This window comes from Rhinolophus ferrumequinum, chromosome 18, assembly GCF_004115265.2.
Source record: "Rhinolophus ferrumequinum isolate MPI-CBG mRhiFer1 chromosome 18, mRhiFer1_v1.p, whole genome shotgun sequence".
In the NCBI taxonomy this organism is placed as follows: domain Eukaryota; kingdom Metazoa; phylum Chordata; class Mammalia; order Chiroptera; family Rhinolophidae; genus Rhinolophus; species Rhinolophus ferrumequinum.
In genome coordinates, this window is record NC_046301.1 from 50,228,532 (window position 1) to 50,246,914 (window position 18,383).

Below are 18,383 nucleotides of genomic sequence, written 5' to 3' on the forward strand. Positions count from 1 at the left end.
CTTGAGGAAAGGCGTGAGAAAACTTACTTAACAGCCACTTGTCAGGGCTTTATAGTCTTGATAGAGCTACATCTAGGGCCCCTTTCCTTAACTAGAGAGGTGCCTTCGGGAACACACCAGCCCACTTAGTTTCAGTCAACACAGGACCTGCAGGGTTTCTAGCCCCACTTCTCAGCCGTTCTCCATGCCAGACACAAACAAGATGTCATCTAGTCTTCCCACGGTCCTTTGAGAGGCTACAATAGTCCGAGATCTTTAGCCAGGGCTCCCCACATGGCAAGGCCCGGGTGATTTTTTTAAATTGTTTTTTCTGGCATCATTGTTTTGAAGTACAGCTTTATTTTTTTCATGTTTCACCACATCGTGCATCCTGTCAGCTACAGACAAGGAGGAAGTAGCTCCTAGGTGCCGAGGAATAGAAATAAGGACCGCCCAGCCTTTGGGGAGCCCTTTGTGCAGGGTGTCTCAGCCTTGGCACCATTGCCATTGGGGCTGGATCATTCTCGTGGAGGTATCCTGTGCACTGTAAGGTGCGAGCAGCACCCCTTCTCCACCTGGTACCAGTAGCGCTCCCTCCTCCAGGGTGACAGCTTAAAAATGTCTCTAGATGTTGCCAAGTGTCCCCTGTGGGACGGAATCATCCCAGTGGAGAACACTAGTCTAAAGGGGAAGACAGACGTGTGCCATGACGTGGGAAGCGTGGCCGGTGGACCTTGGTGGGAAGACCATCCCCTTGCCGGGGCCGCAGCCTCCTAAGTCAGTGCCGTGTTGGTTCTGGTCATCTGGGCCTTGGTTGTTATATGACCTCCACAGTGAGCCCCCCGCCCCCGTCACCTCAAAGTCGTTATACCACGCCGTTTTGTGTTTTTCAAAATAGCAACGTTAGGAAAAGAAATGATAAATCCAGTTTCTTGTTGATTTGTCTTCTGTGGCAAACTGGGCGTCTTCCCGGTCAGGCAGGACCCTCATCTGTCTCTGTCACAACTGTGTCCTCATTTCGAGATGATGCCAGGCACATGTTTGTGGGGTGAGCCGCTGGATGTCGGTGGGGCCCGTGGAGGGCAGGCCCTGCCTTCTGGGAGCTGGCCCTTTTCTGCTTGGCTGGGACAACAGCCAGCTTGGATGGAGATAAAAAGATAAACCTTTAGGTGCAACTCGTAAGATAAGTGGCTTTGTTATGTTCAAAGGGAGGCCTGCTGTCTTCTCTCTGGGGAGGGTCATTTGGAAGTTCAGTCAGTTCCTGGCAGGTCGCCTCTCAGTTTGTGCCCAAGTCACCCACAGAACGGGTAGAGAATATCTTCTCTGTGCCAGGCCCTGGAGTTTATTGGGAGTCCCAGCTCTTGGGGTGCTTTCATGGTCGAGGTGGGGACTTGTGGGATACAGGTGGACAGATATGAAATATTCACGGGAGTTGAGCAGTGCAAGCAAAACACATCAAGGGTGGGGTTTGAGGGGAGCGGGAGCCATGCCTGTGTCTTGGGGGGGGGAGGGTCTTTCTCGTGTGGGGGGTAAAGACCTGAGGTGGGATTGAGTGGGTGTGCTTGAGAAACCGGCAGGAAGCTGGTAGAGTTGGGACAAGAAGGGGAGAGGGTAGGAACGAGAGCCAGGAGTATGGGCAGTTAGTGGAGAGTTCTGGAATGGCCACTCTGGCTACTGTGCCAGTAATGGACTGAGGGACAGGGGACCTGTGCGACCAGGGAGGGGCCCCGTGTGATCCAGACAGAGTGGACGATGATGTGGGCCAGGGGTAGGGTGTCAGTGAAAGTGAGAATTCTGGGGTGATCCAGGATGAGCCTGAGCCGCTGGGTAAAGGTCGCTGCCCCTGCGGAGATGAGCAAGGCTGGGGAGGAGGAGTGGCTACTGCTCTGTGTTTGGAATGTGCTGTTTGACCAGGAGTCTCTTCAGTATCCAGGCGGGGCTGTGTGCGGCTTCTCAGGTGGACAAGTCCAGCCTGAGGGTCAGCTCATCAGTGTTTAGGGGGCCTTTCTAACTGCCTGGACCAGGGCAGGCAGAAGAAGAGAAAAAACTGGATGGTTCTAGAAGGTTCAGAGCAGAGATTTGGCTAACTATGGCCTGTGGGTCAAAGCCAGCTTGTTTGTGTATGGTTGGTGGTTTTTGCATTTTCCAGAGATTGCATAAGTTTTTTTAAATTGTGGTAGTATTCACATAACAAAAGTCATCATTGTAACTATTTTAAAGTGTCCAACTCAGTGGTTTTTAGTATATGCACAATATTGTGCAGTTGCCACCAATCCAAACATTTCTATCACCCCAAAAAGAAAGTGTACCTCCCAATTCTCCCGACAATCACTAATCCACTTTCTGTCTGTGGATTTGCCTGTTCTGGACATTTCATGGAAATGGAATCACACACTATATAACTTGTTGTTCTGGTTTCCTTCACTCAGCATGATGTTTTTGAGGTTCATCCATGTTGTATCAGAGCTTCCATGAATCACAGTGTCATTCCTTTTTATGGCTGAGTAACATTCCCCTGTGTGGATGGCCCACAGTTTTTTCCTCCATTCATCAGCTGATGGACGCTTGCGGTGTTCCCACCGTTTGGCGATTGTGACTAGCGCTGCTATGAATGTGCGTGGACAAGGATTTGGTGGAACACCTGTTTTCAGTTCTTTTGGGTCGATGCCTGGGAGTGGAATTGCTGGGTCACATGGTAACTATGTTTAATTTGTTAAAGAACCACCGGACTGTTTGCCATAGAGTCTGCCACGTTACTGTCTGGCCCACTGTGTGGAGCCCTGGTCTCCAGCGGATGGTTCTATCTCGTCACAGTGACACTCCAGAGGGTTGTAAGGGGCAGGTGGTACCTAAAAAGGCCGCCTCAGAGTGGTTGGGAGCTTCCGGTGCGCGCACAGCCTCCTTTGAAGCCAACCGTGGCCCCAAGGCTCCTTCCTCCCCCTGCTCCTTCTGGCTCTTTCCAGCCTGAGGGAATCGGCAAGCGCATCCCCAGAGTGTCTCAGAATGGAATTCCCCTGCCAGGGAGAAATGGTGTCTAGAATGTGACTGCTCCAGTCCTGTGTCTCTGCCCTCCTCAGCTCAGACTGTCTAGAGTTGCCGCTGCGCTCGCTGTGATGGGTTGACTTGTGTCCCCCTCAGGGTCTTCCACTGAGTCCTAACCTTCAGCATGTTAGAATGTGACTGTATTTGGAGATAGGGTCTTTACAGAGGTGATTAAGGTAAAATAAGGCCCTTAAGGTGGCCTCCTAATCTAGTCTTACTGGCGTCCTTGAAGAAGAGGAAATCTGGACGCACAGAGACCCAGGGATGTGTGCGCACAGGTGGATGGTTATGTGAGAAGGTGGTCCTCTGCAAGCCAAGAGTCTTTTGGAAAAACCAACCCTGCCAGCACCTTGATCTTGGACTTCCAGCCTCCAGAACCGAGAGGAAATAACTTGATCTTGTCGAAGCCGCGCAGTCTGTGGTATTGTGTGGTAGCGGCCTGAGCAGACTAGTACACCCACCCGGATATGGCTGCTGTGCCCAGTAGTCCCCATCGCAGCTGGTGTAGGTGGAGTGCCGGCGCCTGGGCGATGGGAACACCTGGACGATGGAAACGGAACGGTCGACTCAGTTTGTTCCTTCATCCATTCATCTAATTATCCCCAGCAGTGGAAGAAGCCTTCTCTGTTCCAAGCTCTGTTCCAGGCACTGGGAGACACCTGTGAACAAAACAGAATCTCTACCCTCGTGGTGTTTGCCATCCAGTCAGGGTGGACAGACAACAAAATAATGACAGTATGTTACGTGTAGGAAGCTGATACGAGCCACGGAGGAAAACAGCAAGGAAGAGGCTCAGAGCGCTGGGAGACGAGGTCATTTTGGTTTGCCACACGATGGTTCTGGAAGGCTGCTCGAGGACCAGCCCCTACGTGCTGGGACCTGAAGGATGCCGAGGGTCCTCCTGATGGCCCAGCCATGGTCAGTTGCAGAGGGAGGCCGTCATCAAACCCACATAAAAAATTCCAGTTTGGAAACAGACATCACCTCCTTCGGGGAGTGGTCCTGTCCACCACAAATTAGGATTATGAGTGCCCAGGAGAGGGGGGTGTGTGTGTCTGCCTTTTATTTTCATTTGCACTGATGGAAAAGCACACAAATAGACGGCTTGCTTGCTGACTACTCAGGGCCCGTCTCTTTTCTCTCAGGGGACTTGCCCTGGGCTTAGCACCCAAAGTCCCACAGACCCCGGCAGCCTGGACGGTGCCCTCCCTTCCTCACCTGCAGGGTCTCAGTTTTACACCTGCTGAGAGCAGGTGCTTTTATACCTGAAAACAATCTTGCTGAAGTGGGCTGGCAGCAGGTGTGGGAAGACTTCTTTTATACAGAGCCCAAAATTCCACTCTGAAAAGGATTAAACAATACACACTTTATCCATTTTTCCAAAGGCTAATTTTTCAAAGTGTAAAGTGTTTATCGGGCCTTCATGTTCTCTACATCGCTTGGGAAAGATCAGGCAGAGGGGAGTTCATGAGGCTCACCCAGGAGCATGTTTTGGGCCACCCCCTCATCCCTCCCTCCAGGCCCCCAGAAGTAACCTTTCCCTGCATCTAATTGAAACCCTTGGCTCTGCTGGGTTTTGCCTGTTCTTGTAGGAACAGTGGCTGGGTTCTGGCGTCAGTCACAGCCTGTTCCGGTGTCAGGCTGAGAGCCACTCACTGTCATGTTGTTGGCAGGAGAATGCGCACAACCACGGTGGCTGTGCTGAGAACTTCAAGCCACAGCTGCTCTACAAGGAGGACAGACCCCAGGTGCCCTTGGAGTCGGATTCCGTGGAGTTCAACAATGCCATCAGCTACGTGAACAAGATTAAGACCCGCTTTCTGGACCACCCTGAGATCTACAGGTCTTTCCTGGAAATACTGCACACTTACCAGGTGAGAAGCCTCAGGTCACACTTCTCTGTGGCCGATCGTGCCGTCGTCATTCGGTGTCAGGTGCACGGGAAGCATTAGGATTTTCTTTTTTTTCTTTTTCTTTTTTTTTTTTTGCATTAGGATTTTCTTGTCTACATTCATGGAATCCTGTGAAAGTCTGATAAGCTTTTCTTTTGCATTAATTGTTTTAACTGTGATAAAGTATACGTAACATAAAACTTACCGTTTTAACCATTGTTAAGTGTACAGTTCAGTGGCATTAAATACATTCGCATTGTTGTCCAAGCGTTACCACCATCCATCTCCAGAGCTCTTTCTCATCTTGCAAAATTGAAACTCTGTCCCCATGAAACACTAACTCCCCCGCCTCCCCCCAACCCCTGGCGCCCACCATTTTACTTTCTGTCTCTATGAATCTGACTCCTCTAGAGACCTCACATAAGTGTGATCATACAATATTTGTTCTTTTGTGTCTGGCTTATTTCATTTAGCATAATGTCCTCGAGGTTCATCCATGTTGTAGCAGGTGTCAGAGTTTCCTTCCTCTTTATTCCATGGTGTGGATGGACCACGTTTTGTGTATCCGTTCATCCGTTGATGGACACTTGGGTTACTTTCACATTTTGGCTGCTGTGAACATGATATACAAATCCAACAGGAGTTCTGTTGAGTTTTGATTTTAATTTAGTCCTTGAGGCACCTCTACACCCAAGAAGTGCTAGAAAACACACATCACAGGGATTTAAAAAGATCCTAAGGGAACACTTTTTACAAGATGACTTCATTACTATTTAGAACTCACATCTTCCTTTATTTCTACTGATTACAACTGGACCCTATTCCCGGTGCTGGAGTGGCAGAGGTGAATGATTGCTGCTGCTTGGGAGTTCAGTTTAGAGGTAGGAGAAACTTAGAGATGACTGGGGTGGAAAAGAACAGAAGTATGTAGAAGTATGTCAGGGTTAACGGTTGCCAACCCCCTGGGAGGTCAGGAAGCGGATATTCAGGTTGAATCTTGACAAATGGGTCAGAACCATCAGGCAGACAAGTACAGATGAAGAGTAGACTGTGGGTGTTAGGAATGGCCTGTGCAAAGGCCCAGGGGTCAGAGCTGGTTTCAAGGGACTTGACAGGAAGTGCTGGCAGTCCAGTGGCAAGGGACATCTGTGTCATTCAAGGAACTTGAATGTCATCATCTTCCCTACACAGAGTTTCCGATGCCTTTTATTTTTCTAAGCAGCAGAACCTACTTTTATTCATTCATTCATTCATTCATTCATTTATTTAAATTTTTTTGTAAGAGTTTGTTTGAGCTAAACTGATAACACGTGTGGGAGCAAGATCTCAACTGCTCAGTAGATAACAGTTTTGCAGCAGCTTTTATGCATTTGAAATTGAGGGGGTGTCAGGAAGACTAGAGAAAGCAAGGCAGGGATTGGATTACAGGATAGTTAACAAGATTATGTGCTCTCTCGAGGGTTAACACCCCCTTCAAGGGGTATTCCTTCTGGCATTTCAAAGGTGTGTTAACCATAGATGCACAAGAACAATGGACGGGACTGGCTTCAGCCTTTCACCAAAGAAGTCTTAGGCCTGGGGCGTGACCACCTACCATGACCTGCCCCGTTAGGAAGTTATGATCGGATCCCCCTGAGAGGTTACTTTCATTAGAACTCCTATTTTTCATTCACAGTTCACCCTTTTGGTCATAAGCAGAACCCACTTTTAAAAAAGAAACTTTCTGTACAACCTTGATAAGTGAAACAAAGAAGTGGAATTCTCTTTAGCATGTTTAATATTAAGTTGATAGCATTTGCTCCCTGTGAACCCAGTGGCGCTGTTTTGATGCAACAAACTTGCCGTCGGTATTGTTAACATATATGGCCCCAGCGGACTCAGATCCAGCGTGTACGTGTACGTGGTGCTTGCACAGCAGTGAGAGCTGCTTGCTTCTCAGATGAGTGGTAGCTGTAACATCTGATCTGTGTGGAAGGATGATGTTTGGGATCATAGGGGTTTATGGGTCCTTCCCAGAGTCCATGAGGTCACTACAGCTTAGGGGCTGGAAAGGCTCTTGAGAGAGAAGGCTGGGACGTGCCTGTTCTGTTGATGGGAACTGAAGCAGACAAGTGAGACTTACTTATCCAAGGTCATCGCAATGGGCCGCATTCTCATTCAGAGAAGACTCATGGGGGAAGGGACAGCTCAGCGTCCTCCAACCAGAGCCACTGAGTGTTGGGTGGAAATCCAGGTGCCTGGGCTTCCCCCCAGAGTGGCAACTCCTCAGGTCTGGCCCACCGTCTGCATTTTTTAACAAGCTTTGTGGCGACCTCAGGCTAGAAGTGGGAATTTTTGTGTAAATTATCCTGATTTTAGAATATTGTCTTGAATTTGGAAGATACCGTGAGGCCCCAAGCCAGCAGCTCGAGGTAAATTTGGCCACGTGTTACAGTGTTTCCATCTCTGTTGGGCCTCGGGTCAGACCTTAGTTCTACCACCTGCACCCTCAGAGCCCTTCCCCTCGCTGCCCTGAACCTCAGGTTCTAATCTATAAAGTGGTTGTAACGGTGGTGCTGACCCGTGGCTTAAATGCTGGTACCTGAGGTCGATTCACGCACAGTGCGTGCCTCGGGTCTACTGTGGGCGGCTGGTCCCTATTTTCCAACTTTGTACATACGTGTGCTCCGATGAGCACAGCCAGTTCTGGCCTGACGTGACACGTGACATTCCTACAAGTGACCTTGCTCTGCAAATGTGCATCAGCCAATGGGAAAACAGGGTCAGGGCACAACACTAGGAAACTGTGAGCGACACACTGAAAAATGATAGGCACCTGCTACTAGTGGTAGCACTGCCACACACGTGTGAGATTGAGATGGCTAATCGTGACATGAATACTACAGCACCTCTGGCACTTAACCTTGGGAAGACCTCAGGGTCACGTGTGGATGGGGGAAGGTTGCAGCCTGGGGGCCCCTGAGAGGTACTGGGAGGAGGTTTCTTGAAATGGGAGCGGTGGTAGTCACCTCCTACCGCCTGGGCAGTGGTTCTTACCAGATATTGCCAGGTTGGGTGTGGAGTGTGTTCGTGCTCCCCTCTGGTCAGCCCGGTGCCATGTCCTGCACTCACCCGGGGTTTCCCCCACGGAAGCAATCGCAAAGTCTGCACTGTGCTCAGATCGTCCTTAGTTAGGACACGAATCCAGCTCAAAAGATTTGCATATTCAAAACAGGCATCAGAGCAGAACTGACCATCTCTGCAAGAATGTTCCCAGAAAGCGCGTCCCTGAGTGAGCGTGTGTGCCTATTACGTGGTCGGAGATAGAGGCACGTTTCCCTCTCCGGGGTACGCCCGTCTTCTTTCCGCCTTACAGTTCCCACGTCCTCCTGGGAAACCACTTCTTTTCATCTTTGTTGATCTGGTGAGCGGAGCCGTGCTGTTTTAAGTTGTATTTCTTTAAACATCATTCAGTTTGATCATTGTTTCATGTGTAGAGAGAGGACTTGTATTTATTCTCTGAGCTGAGTGGTCTTGGCCCAGTTTTTCTTTGGCTTTCAAGTGTCCTAGTAACTTGAGCGGGGGGGTGGGGAGGCAGTTATTTTCCCCCCTCCTAAATAGGTGCTATGGGTGCAGGATTAAAAACTAGCTTCCCTCAGGGTGCAGCAGGCTGGGAGTGGGGGAGACGCAGAGGGTGGCTCGTTCCCCTTTGTAGCTGTGGGGTGGGAATATCCTGCACTCTTGGAACGCCCCGTCTCCTATGCCTTTTGCTTAGTCACATTCTCAGGTGTGAAGTTGACAGACTTCTTTCTAATGTTCTGCCCACGGCTTCCTGCCCTTCCGACCTAGGTCCCCTCTGGTCCTCATCTCGTTGCTTTGAGCTCCGGGTCAGGCTGATTGGTGACTGGGTAACAGGTCCCTTGGCCTGGAAGTCCTTTTCCTTCCTCTTCACCCTCTTCCCTTCAAGGCCAATTGCTAGCTCTGTGCTCCCCCAGCCCCCAGAACATGCCCGCTTGCCCTTGGGACGGCTGGGACCAGGTCCTTCATGACCAGGCCCCTGCCCGTGTCCCCCCACACTCCTAGCACATGTCCTGTCCGTGGCCAGGGCTTAGGCTGTTGTGGCTCAGGCCTGAGACATAAGCACACAGGACTGCTCTCCAGACCGGGGGGCCCAGTGCGGGGCACCCTGAGTAACCGGCAGGGTTGCGGGTGAGGCCCTTCTCTCCTCCACAGGGGACACCTGAATGTCACCGTCAGGATGCCTGGTTCCTTGACTAACTCGTTTTCCCCCTCCTGACAATTGGCAGAAGGAGCAGCTGAGCACAAAAGGCCGGCCCTTCCGAGGCATGTCTGAAGAGGAGGTGTTCACTGAGGTGGCCAACCTCTTCCGGGGCCAGGAGGACCTGCTCTCCGAGTTTGGACAGTTCCTGCCTGAAGCCAAGCGGTCCCTGGTGAGTACAAAGTGCCTACCTGGCCCGGGGGCCACCTCCTCAGCTGGGATCCCGTGCCTCGGTGCAGCTCCCAGGGCCAGGCCAGGCTTGTCCAACCCCCCAGGACATACTGGGTTTCCCCAGGAGCCACACAGGGTACAGATGTCCTCAGGCCTCCAGAGCAGACTCCTGTCACAGGCTCCACCTCCATGTCAAGCTGGAGTAGATCCTGAAGATGGCTTCCCTGTACGGACAAGGGGACCTGGTATTCCTCCGACCTGCTCAGGACTGCAGAGCCACCCACCTGTAACCAGGGCCCTGTGGACAGGTGCAGGAGGGGCAGGCCCAGCACCTCCCCCTGTCGAGGGACCTGGTGGGGCTGGGCTGAGGCTTGGCAGTCACTGGGGGGCAGAGAGCAGAGGATGGGCCTGGGACGGGCAGTGAGGGTGCAGATGGCACTGCTGTGGCCTGAGGCCTGCGGGGCTGCCCTTTCCATTCGCTCGTTTCCGTGAACATAAGGCTTTGAAAAAAAATGAAGTAAAATTCACATGACGTAAAAGTCACCATTTTGAAGTGTATCATTTAGTGTCGTTCAATGCATTCACAATGTTTTGCAAGTATTACCTCTATCTAGTTCTGGAACATTTCCATCACCCCTAAAGTAGACCCTGCCCCCATGAGCAGCCCGTGACAACCACCAGTCTGCTTTCTGCCTCTACGGATTTACCTATTCTGGACATTTCATATAAATGGGATTATGCAACATGTGGTTTTCTTGTGTCTGGTTTCTCTCGTGTCAGTGCTTCATTCCTCTTCGTGGCTGAGTAATAGTCCCTTGTGTGAATGGACCACTCAGTTGTTTATCCACTCATTCGTTGGTGGACATTTGGGTCATTGCCAGTTTTTGGCAATTGTGAGTAGTGATGCTTTGCACTGCCAGGTACGAGGATTTGTTTGAGTCCCTGTTTTCAGTTCCTTGGGTTCTATACCTGGGAGTGGAATTGCTGAGTCATATCGTAACTACGTTCACACGTTTAACTTTTTGAGGAACTGCCAAACTAGTTTTCCATAGCAGCTGCACCCTTTTATGTTTGCTAGCAATATTCTAGAGTTTCAATTTCTCCACAACGTCACCAACACTTGGTGTTTTCTTTTTTTGATTATAGCCTTCATAGTTTGTTTGAAGTGGTATCTCATTGTGGTTTTGATTTGCATTTCCCCTATGACTGATAAAATGGAGAATCTTTTCAGGTACTTATTGGCCATTCTTATATCTTCTTTGGAGAAATTTCCATTCAAGTCCCATTTTTTAGTTTGTATGTCTTCGTTGTGGAGTTGTAAGAGTTCTTTATATATTCTGGACACCAGACCCTTATCAGGTAGTTTCCTTCATTCTGTTGTCTTTTCCCTTCCTTGTTAGTGTCCTTTGATGCACGGAAGCTTTAAATTTGGATCAAGTTCAATTACCTATTTTTTGTTTTGTTGCTCATGCTTTTAGTGTCAAATTTCAGAATTCAATACCAAATCTGCTGAGGTCAGGAAGGTTTCTCCCTATGTTTTCTTCTAATAGTTTTATCGTTTTAGCTCTTATATTTAGGTCATTGATCCATTCTGAGTTACTAGTATTTGTATATGGTGTAAGGTAAGGGTCCAACTTTATTCTTTTGCGTGTGGTGACCCAGTCGTCCCAGCACCATTTGTTAGAGAAACTGTTCTTCTGAAGGGTCTTACCATCCTTGGGGAAAATCAGCTGGCCACAGTTGTATGGGTTTATTTCTGGACTCTTCATTCTAATCCACTGATCTCCGTGTCTGTCTTTATGTCAGCACCACAGTGCTCTGATTACTATAGCTTTGTGGTAAGTTTGAAATCAGGAACTGTGAGAACTTTGTTCTTTTCCTAGATTGTTTTGGCTATTCAGGACCCTTTGCAATTCCATATGAATTTGAAGATCACCTTTCTCATATCTGTGAAAAAGGCCATTGGGATCTTGATAGGGATTACGTTGAACCTTTCAGCTATTTTGGGGAGTATTGACATCTTAACAGTACTAAGCCTCCTAATGCACGAACATGTGGCATCTTTCCATTTATTTAAATCGTCAGTTTCTTTCAGCAGTGTTTTATATTAGGTTGATGCCAAAGTAATTGCGGTTTTTGCAATTGTTTTTAACTTTTTAAACCACAATTACTTTTGCACCATCCTAATAGTTTTCATTATACACATCTTGCACCACCTTGGTTAAATTTATTCCTAAGTGTTTTATTCTTTTTGATACTATTGGAAATGGAATTGTTTTCTTAATTTCATTTTTCAGTCATTCATTACTAGTGTATAGAAACACTACTGCTTTCTGTATGTTAATTTTGTATCCTTTAATTTTGCTAAATCCATTTATGAGCGTTAATAGTTTTTGTGGATTCACTAGGATTATTCTATAGAGCAGATCATGCCACCTGCTTATAAAGATAGTTTTCCTCCTTCCTTTCCAATTTAGATGCCTTTTATTTCTTTTCTTTTTTATTATTTTTTTGCCTACTCGTTGTGGTGGAACCTCCAGTCCTCTGTTGAGTAGAAGTGGTGAGAGCAGGCATCCTGATCTTAGAGGAAAAGCTTTCAGTCTTGCACTACTGAGTGTGCTGTGAGCTGTGCGTTTTTCCCAAACGCCCTGTATTGAATTGAGGAAGCTCTCTTCTCTTCCTAGTTTGTTGATTTCTGTTTCCTTTTTTCATCCTCCTTCTCCTCTGCCCTCGATGACCACTTGGGTTGTAAGCGGGCCCCCCACTTACAGGAGGATCCCCCTCCCCTGCCCTGTGCTGGATACAGCACCAGCAGCTCTCCCAGGTCTGCTTGTGAGTGAAGATGCAGGGGGAACAGGGCTGGGTGACAGCAGGTCTCAGAGGGGATCAGGGGCCGCAGGCGTCTGGGTTTGGACGCTGGGAAGACTCTTGGTCCAGTCAGATGGACTTCAGGGCATGGGCTGGGGCTTGTCCCCATGTCACTGTCTCCAGGACACTGAGCGCTGTCCCTAAGCAGGGATGCCACCAGGAAACACTTCCTGACTCCAAGTCAGAAAGGCTCTGTGTCCATCAGTGGGGCTGACATCAAGTCCCGGAGCCGGAGCCCATCCTTCCAACCTGCCTGGAACCTCAGGCATCCTCAGAGGGCTGGGGGGTTCGGCAGAGCCCCGTGAGCACCCAGCCCGGGCCATAGCACTTGCTCAGCCTCCTCAGGCACAGCGGGCGGGCTCGAGCCAGTCACATCATCTCCCGGGCCTCGTTTCGCTCTCTGGCACGGGACTGACCGGTCGTCCTGCTCAAATGGGGACTCGGCAAACCGTTGTCCTTCAGTCACCTCGTGCAGGGCCCTGCACATGCTCAGTGCTCCATCTTCCTCCTCCGTTCGTCAAAGGTCTCACCGCCTCCCTGGTAGCTTGAGCTGCATTCTGTCTGTGACACTCTGTGAAGGCCCATCTTGCCCCCTCATGTGCTTATGGATTCTTTGAATCTCATCCTCTTAAATCTGGGTCTCACGTCTCAGCTCTGACCTTGACCTTGGCAGCTGTTTCCCTGAACTCTATCCCCACAGGAAGGAGAGTGCACAGTGACATCCCCGGCCGGCCTTCTCAGAGCCACTGCCTTAGTGCTGAGTGGTCCAGCGGCAGCCCACCCTCATGGCTGCAGGGGAGAAAGGCTGGCCAGGTCCCCTGCCAGCTTTTGCTGCTCTGGCGGAGGCCAAGGGGCCAGGAACGTGCCCTTTCTCCACACACCAGGGAGGCTCAAGAGAGCAGCCCGCCTTGATGGCAGGTGGTGGGTGCAGCTCCTGGAGCAAAGGGCTCATGATTGCACACCTGGTTCATGTCTCCCTTTGTCACCTTCTAGCTGCGGAAGCCTAACAGGTCACTTTCCCGAGCCTCAGCTCCTTCGTGTAGGAAGTGGCGATGGACACGTCTTCCGCTAGGCCGCTTGGAAGACTCCTTAGGGAAGTGCCTGGCCAGGGTGAGCCCGGGGCTGTGCTAGGGTCCTGCGTTTGCTGAGCTGTGAGCAGAACCACCCTGGGGGTTGATATCGCAGGTGGGGACCCCCATCCCCTGGGGTTGTGGGGAGCAGTGCACAGCAGACACCAGGTAACCCATAAAACTGTCAGGCCACACTGCTCGTCCCAACTCTCAGAAGTGTTTTGGCAAGGGCTGTCTTAGTTCCGTATGTTTTCATCTTGGTGGTGATTGTTCAAGCACTGTGGTATCTCCCCGAAAATAAGACTGCTCTTATATTAATGTTTGCTCCAAAAGACACATTTGGTCTTATGTTCAACGGATGTCATCCTGAAAAATGCTAGGGCTTATTTTCCGGTTAGATCTTATTTTCAGGGAAACACGGCAGGTCTAGGGCAGGTGAGGGGAGCCTATTGTCCTCTGATGGCTGTGGTTACAGCGCCCCCTGGTGGGCACGACTGGGAATTTTCAAAGTTGGACTGGACAAAGCCCTCCCTAAAAAATATAAGCATTTCCCTCGGAAAACTGCCTACTCACACAGTTTCTTTAAATGGCATTTGTTGTCAATTCAGCAGAGTTTTTTAGTGTATATTGGGTGATTGGAGCTATCTCACACATTTAAAAAGGTTGAATTATTTTTTAAATTTTTAGAAACACCCATGTACAATCTGTTACATAAAGTGATCTTTATATTCACGATCCTTTATATTAATTTTTGGATTTCTATTAAAACTGCAGGGGAAAAAACCAAAGATGAAATTTGATACTGTCCTAATTAAACTCAAGCGTTTGGCCTAAATCAGACTTGGCAGATGTTTTCCTATGAAGGGCCAGATAGCATCTTAGGCTTTGCAAGCCAGGCAGCCTCTGTTGCAAAGACTCAATTCTGCCATCCTAGTGGGCAAGCACCCTTGGATCATGTGTCAATGAATGGATGTGGCTGTTTGCCGATAAAACATTATTTAGAAAAACAGGTCGAGCATGGTGAGTATACCGCTGCCTGCAGAATGGGCTTTGGGGGTCCATCTATCTCAGATGCTCACCAATTGGGATATTTAGCTAATGCTGTTAACTCATGTTGCCCTTGCATTGGGCACGGTGGCTGGGCCAGCAGTGGGTTCCCCTTTAGCTTCCCCATCCCACTCAGTGCTTGTTATAGAGTCACCCACCTGCCTCCTTTAGGAATTGGTGTTTCCACCTGTTCTGGCTTCTACCAAAAGATGAAGGAGAATTTTTCCACTTAAGGTTCTTGGAGCAACTTTGAATCTTCGGATAACTACTCTCCAAAGAAGTTTGTCCCCTAAGGGACAAGTTTCGCCTGTAGTTAACCATAGGACTGTATTATTGTCATTCTAATTATTATAAAATAGTATATGTTCATGAAAAAATCGAGTATCAGTAAGACTATTAAGTATGAAAAGTAAATTTCCCTTCTTATCCTCAGTTTCCCAGTTACTCTCCTCAGAGTTAAACACTCGCAAGTGTCTTATAGTATGTGTCCTTCCAGAAATTTCCTCTGCATGTGCAAAGAAATATTTATCCTTATTAAAAAAAAATGGCACACTGTTCTGCCACTGGGGTTGTTTTTTTCTGTTTCATGTAACAACGTATCAGGTATGCCCATCCCTAGCAGTGACACGGAGACACAGAGCTCACGCTGGTCTGATAGATGCTGCTGTTTTGTTGGACGCTGCATGATTTGCTCACCCAGCCCACGCTTGGGGTTAACAGCATGTCCTTCGTGTGGTATCTCCAAGTCCAGGTCCCTGGTGGGGTGATTTCATGTGCCCCCCTGGCCCTGCACACGTCTCACAGAAGAGCTGCGATCCGTCTACCCTCCCTTGCCTGCTCCAACTTTCCAGCACATTCACATAGATGCACATTCTGACTAGATTCTTCCAGAACTGTTCTTTGTAAATATTGCTGACACTCTATAGATACCCCACTTGGGACGAACATCTCTGACACGTTAATTGAAGGTGAACGTAAAGGACCAGCAATGAGTCCCCACTGAGTGACAACACTGCCCCCCGGAAGTATTTTCTCATTCTCCGGAACAGTACAGACTTGGCTGGAGGCCCCTGAGTGACCTGGCGGCTGTCAGCTGCTTCCTCTTGCTGCCGGGGCTTTGCTTATGCCAGTCTTTGTCTGAAATGCTTTTTCTCTTTGCGGTGCTCTTGAACCCCAGACCCCCATTTTATCAGTGGTCCGTCAGGTGAGCCCCACATGTCCAGGCCCAAGTCCGCTGTTTTTACCCTGAGTCCTCCCTCACCTATCAGGACCCATCTCCACGGCGGCCTTCTGTGAGCCTTCTCGCAGCCTCGTGGCGTTACGCTATCTGTGATGATCTGGGTACACTGATCCCCCCCAGTAAACATGAACTTCTCCAGAGCCGGGGTCACCTCACCTGTGGACAGAGCCCCTGGCCCGTGGCAGTGCTCGCTGGGGCTGTGGGCCGAGCTGAAGGCGGTTCTGTGCACTCAGACAAATGGAGAACTGCACTGATGGTCCTGGCTGAGCCTCTGCAGTGCTAATCATCCCCTGCGTGTGTGTCCTTAGTTCACAGGAAATGGACCCTGCGAAATGAACAGTGTCCAAAAGAATGAGCATGAGAAAAACCTGGAACATGGCAAAAAGCGCTCCCGGCCCTCACTCCTCCGTCCCGTGTCAGCACCGGCCAAGGTAACTGTCAGCTGGGTGTGTAGGTGTCCACTAGTAGAAGACCTGAGGAGCAACATGCAAATGCCCCAAGCAGCAGGCCTGGGTCAGGGGGCTCAGTCTGAACCCCAGGATGGCTTGAAATGGACCGGCTGTGGGACCTTGGGAAGTCAGCTCACCTCTGAGGTAGCTGTTCATCTGTTCCCCAACTCACAAGATTGTTGTGAGGAGTGTTACCGCCCTCCTGCGGAAACAGGATGTAATGCTCCAATGTTCCTTTTCACCATCACTACTCTTTCATAGGCAAGGCCCCTGTACAGTTGTGCAGGTTGGTCACTGCACAAGGTGCCCTGCTGAGGCATGAGAGGGGCTGAGATCTAGCTCCTGTTGCACTCACCACCCATGGCAGTGATTTTCTAATTCCATCATTCCTTGTGCATATGCTAGGTGACTTTTACTGTAAGGGTGGGCTTTCCTTTATCCCCATTTATTTAGTTACCTGTATCACCATGGACTTCGGGTTATAATCCATGACTATCAGTTTATCTTGATGCGCAGACTGTCCCAGATTTGGCCAGTGGGGCCCTTTGTTCTGGCTCCTGTGTCCTCTTGACACATCCCGTCATCCTTCAGGCACTTCGGAGATGGTTCCGTAGCACCCTCAGTGCCTCAGGAGTGCAGCCAAGTTCAGGTCCTAGTCCAGCTGAGAGACAAAAGTCTTCACAGAGATTCAAAACCTGGACTTCTCCAGGATCCCACTAATGCTGTCCTCTTCCTGCCCTTCCCTGTCCCCTTCCCGTCACCATCATGGCCCACGGGACAGAACAGACAGGAGAGAGGTTTCCGATACTATATCCAGGGGCACCGCTCCCTTAGTTTCAACTTGATGCTCCCGCCTATTACCAAAACCCTAAGCTGCTGAGATTTAGACCCTAGGTGGCGGGTAGGGTGGTCATGTGACCTTTACCTTGACTGGTCACGGGTGGAGGTGGGTGGTCCTGAGAAGTTCCTCTGGGGGGGGTCCCGGGCAGATCTCATCCAGCTCCCATGGTGGTTCCCATCAGGAGAGCTTGATGCGAGAGCTGTCTTGACTGACAAAGAAGAACAGAGGGGCTGCCTGTAGGGTACGCAGAGCACTGACAGCACAAATTTCTCTCCGCAGAAGAAAATGAAACTGCGTGGTACCAAAGACCTGTCAATTGCCTCTGTGGGGAAGTATGGGACTCTGCAGGAGTTCTCCTTCTTTGACAAGGTGACCCTTGGGGCTCAGATGTGCAGAGCAGGAGCTCCTGGGAAGGGAACAGGTGGAGATGGGAGCTCCCGGGTGGGTCTGGGAGGAGGGGCTGGCACCAGCTTTCACAGGAGAAGGGAGTGTGTGCCATCATCGAGCACGTGGTGGATGGTGGGCAAGAGGCAGCAGAGCTCAGGTTCCAAGCGGATATAAGGACACGTCTGCTGCTCCTCAGCTGTGTGGCTTTTCTAAAGCAGGGATGGTCCTGGGATTGGCACCCAGGGTCAGTGGGCCGAGCCAGTGAGATGACCCCATGCACATGCTGTCTTAGCTACAAATGGCTGCACAGAGCATTGCCCTGCACACCACAGCCAGTCGTGTTAGAGCATGCATGGGTCGGTGACTCTGTGCGCCTAGTGATGGCTGAACCAAGTGGGCGAGGGAGCAAGGCTTGGGCCCGGCCTGCACGGCCCCCTGACTTGCTCTCCTCACAGGTGCGCAGGGTCCTGAAGAGCCAGGAGGTCTATGAGAACTTTCTCCGCTGCATCGCGCTCTTCAATCAGGAGCTCGTGTCCGGCTCTGAGCTCCTCCAGCTCGTCAGTCCTTTTCTAGGGTGAGCAGTACTACCCCAGACTCTTCACAGGGGTTTTATTTTTGTACGCTCTATCCACCCTTCTTTGGGCTATCGCTTTTGAAAAACAATAGGTGTTTTCTTCGATGTGGTCTTTAAGTAGAAATTGTTATGGAGATTGTTACAGGTTCCCTTGCAGTTGTAAGAAAGAACACAGATCCTAGGACCCCTTCTGCCCATGGTAACATCTGAAGTCAGCACCACAACCATGATGGTGACGTTTGGGCAACCCATCCATCCTTGTAGGTTTCCGTTTTGTGTGTGTGTGTAGCTCTTATCACCTGGGAAGGGTCGTGTGTCCACCACGACAGTCAAGGTACTCAGTGGCTCCAGAACCGTAAGGGCCCTTGTGCCGCTGTTGCTATGCATGCCCGCATCCTTCCTGCTCCCATCCTTGTCCAGCCCCAAGCCCCTGGCGGCCCCTCATCTGTGCTCCTGCTCTAACCTACATAACAAAAGTGTTATATAAATGGAATTATACAGTATGTAACCTTTCAGGACTCGCTTTTTCCACCAGCATAAAACCCTGGAGATTCTCTTAATATAG

General features: G+C 49.9%; 1 protein-coding gene across 2 annotated transcripts in view; it reads left to right on the forward strand.

Annotated features, from left to right (window-relative positions):
* The window catches only part of SIN3B (SIN3 transcription regulator family member B), a 37,047-nt gene that overhangs the window by 3,036 nt on the left and 15,628 nt on the right, over positions 1 to 18,383 (forward strand). Inside the window, exons 4-9 of one of the 2 annotated variants that reach the window (XM_033134289.1) lie at positions 4,695 to 4,895; positions 9,200 to 9,343; positions 13,204 to 13,320; positions 15,876 to 15,998; positions 17,137 to 17,226; positions 17,700 to 17,818. In XM_033134289.1, the coding sequence (XP_032990180.1) occupies positions 4,695 to 4,895; positions 9,200 to 9,343; positions 13,204 to 13,320; positions 15,876 to 15,998; positions 17,137 to 17,226; positions 17,700 to 17,818 (794 nt within the window). The remainder of the gene's footprint in view (positions 1 to 4,694; positions 4,896 to 9,199; positions 9,344 to 13,203; positions 13,321 to 15,875; positions 15,999 to 17,136; positions 17,227 to 17,699; positions 17,819 to 18,383) is intronic. The other variant, XM_033134290.1, reaches the window with a different exon arrangement.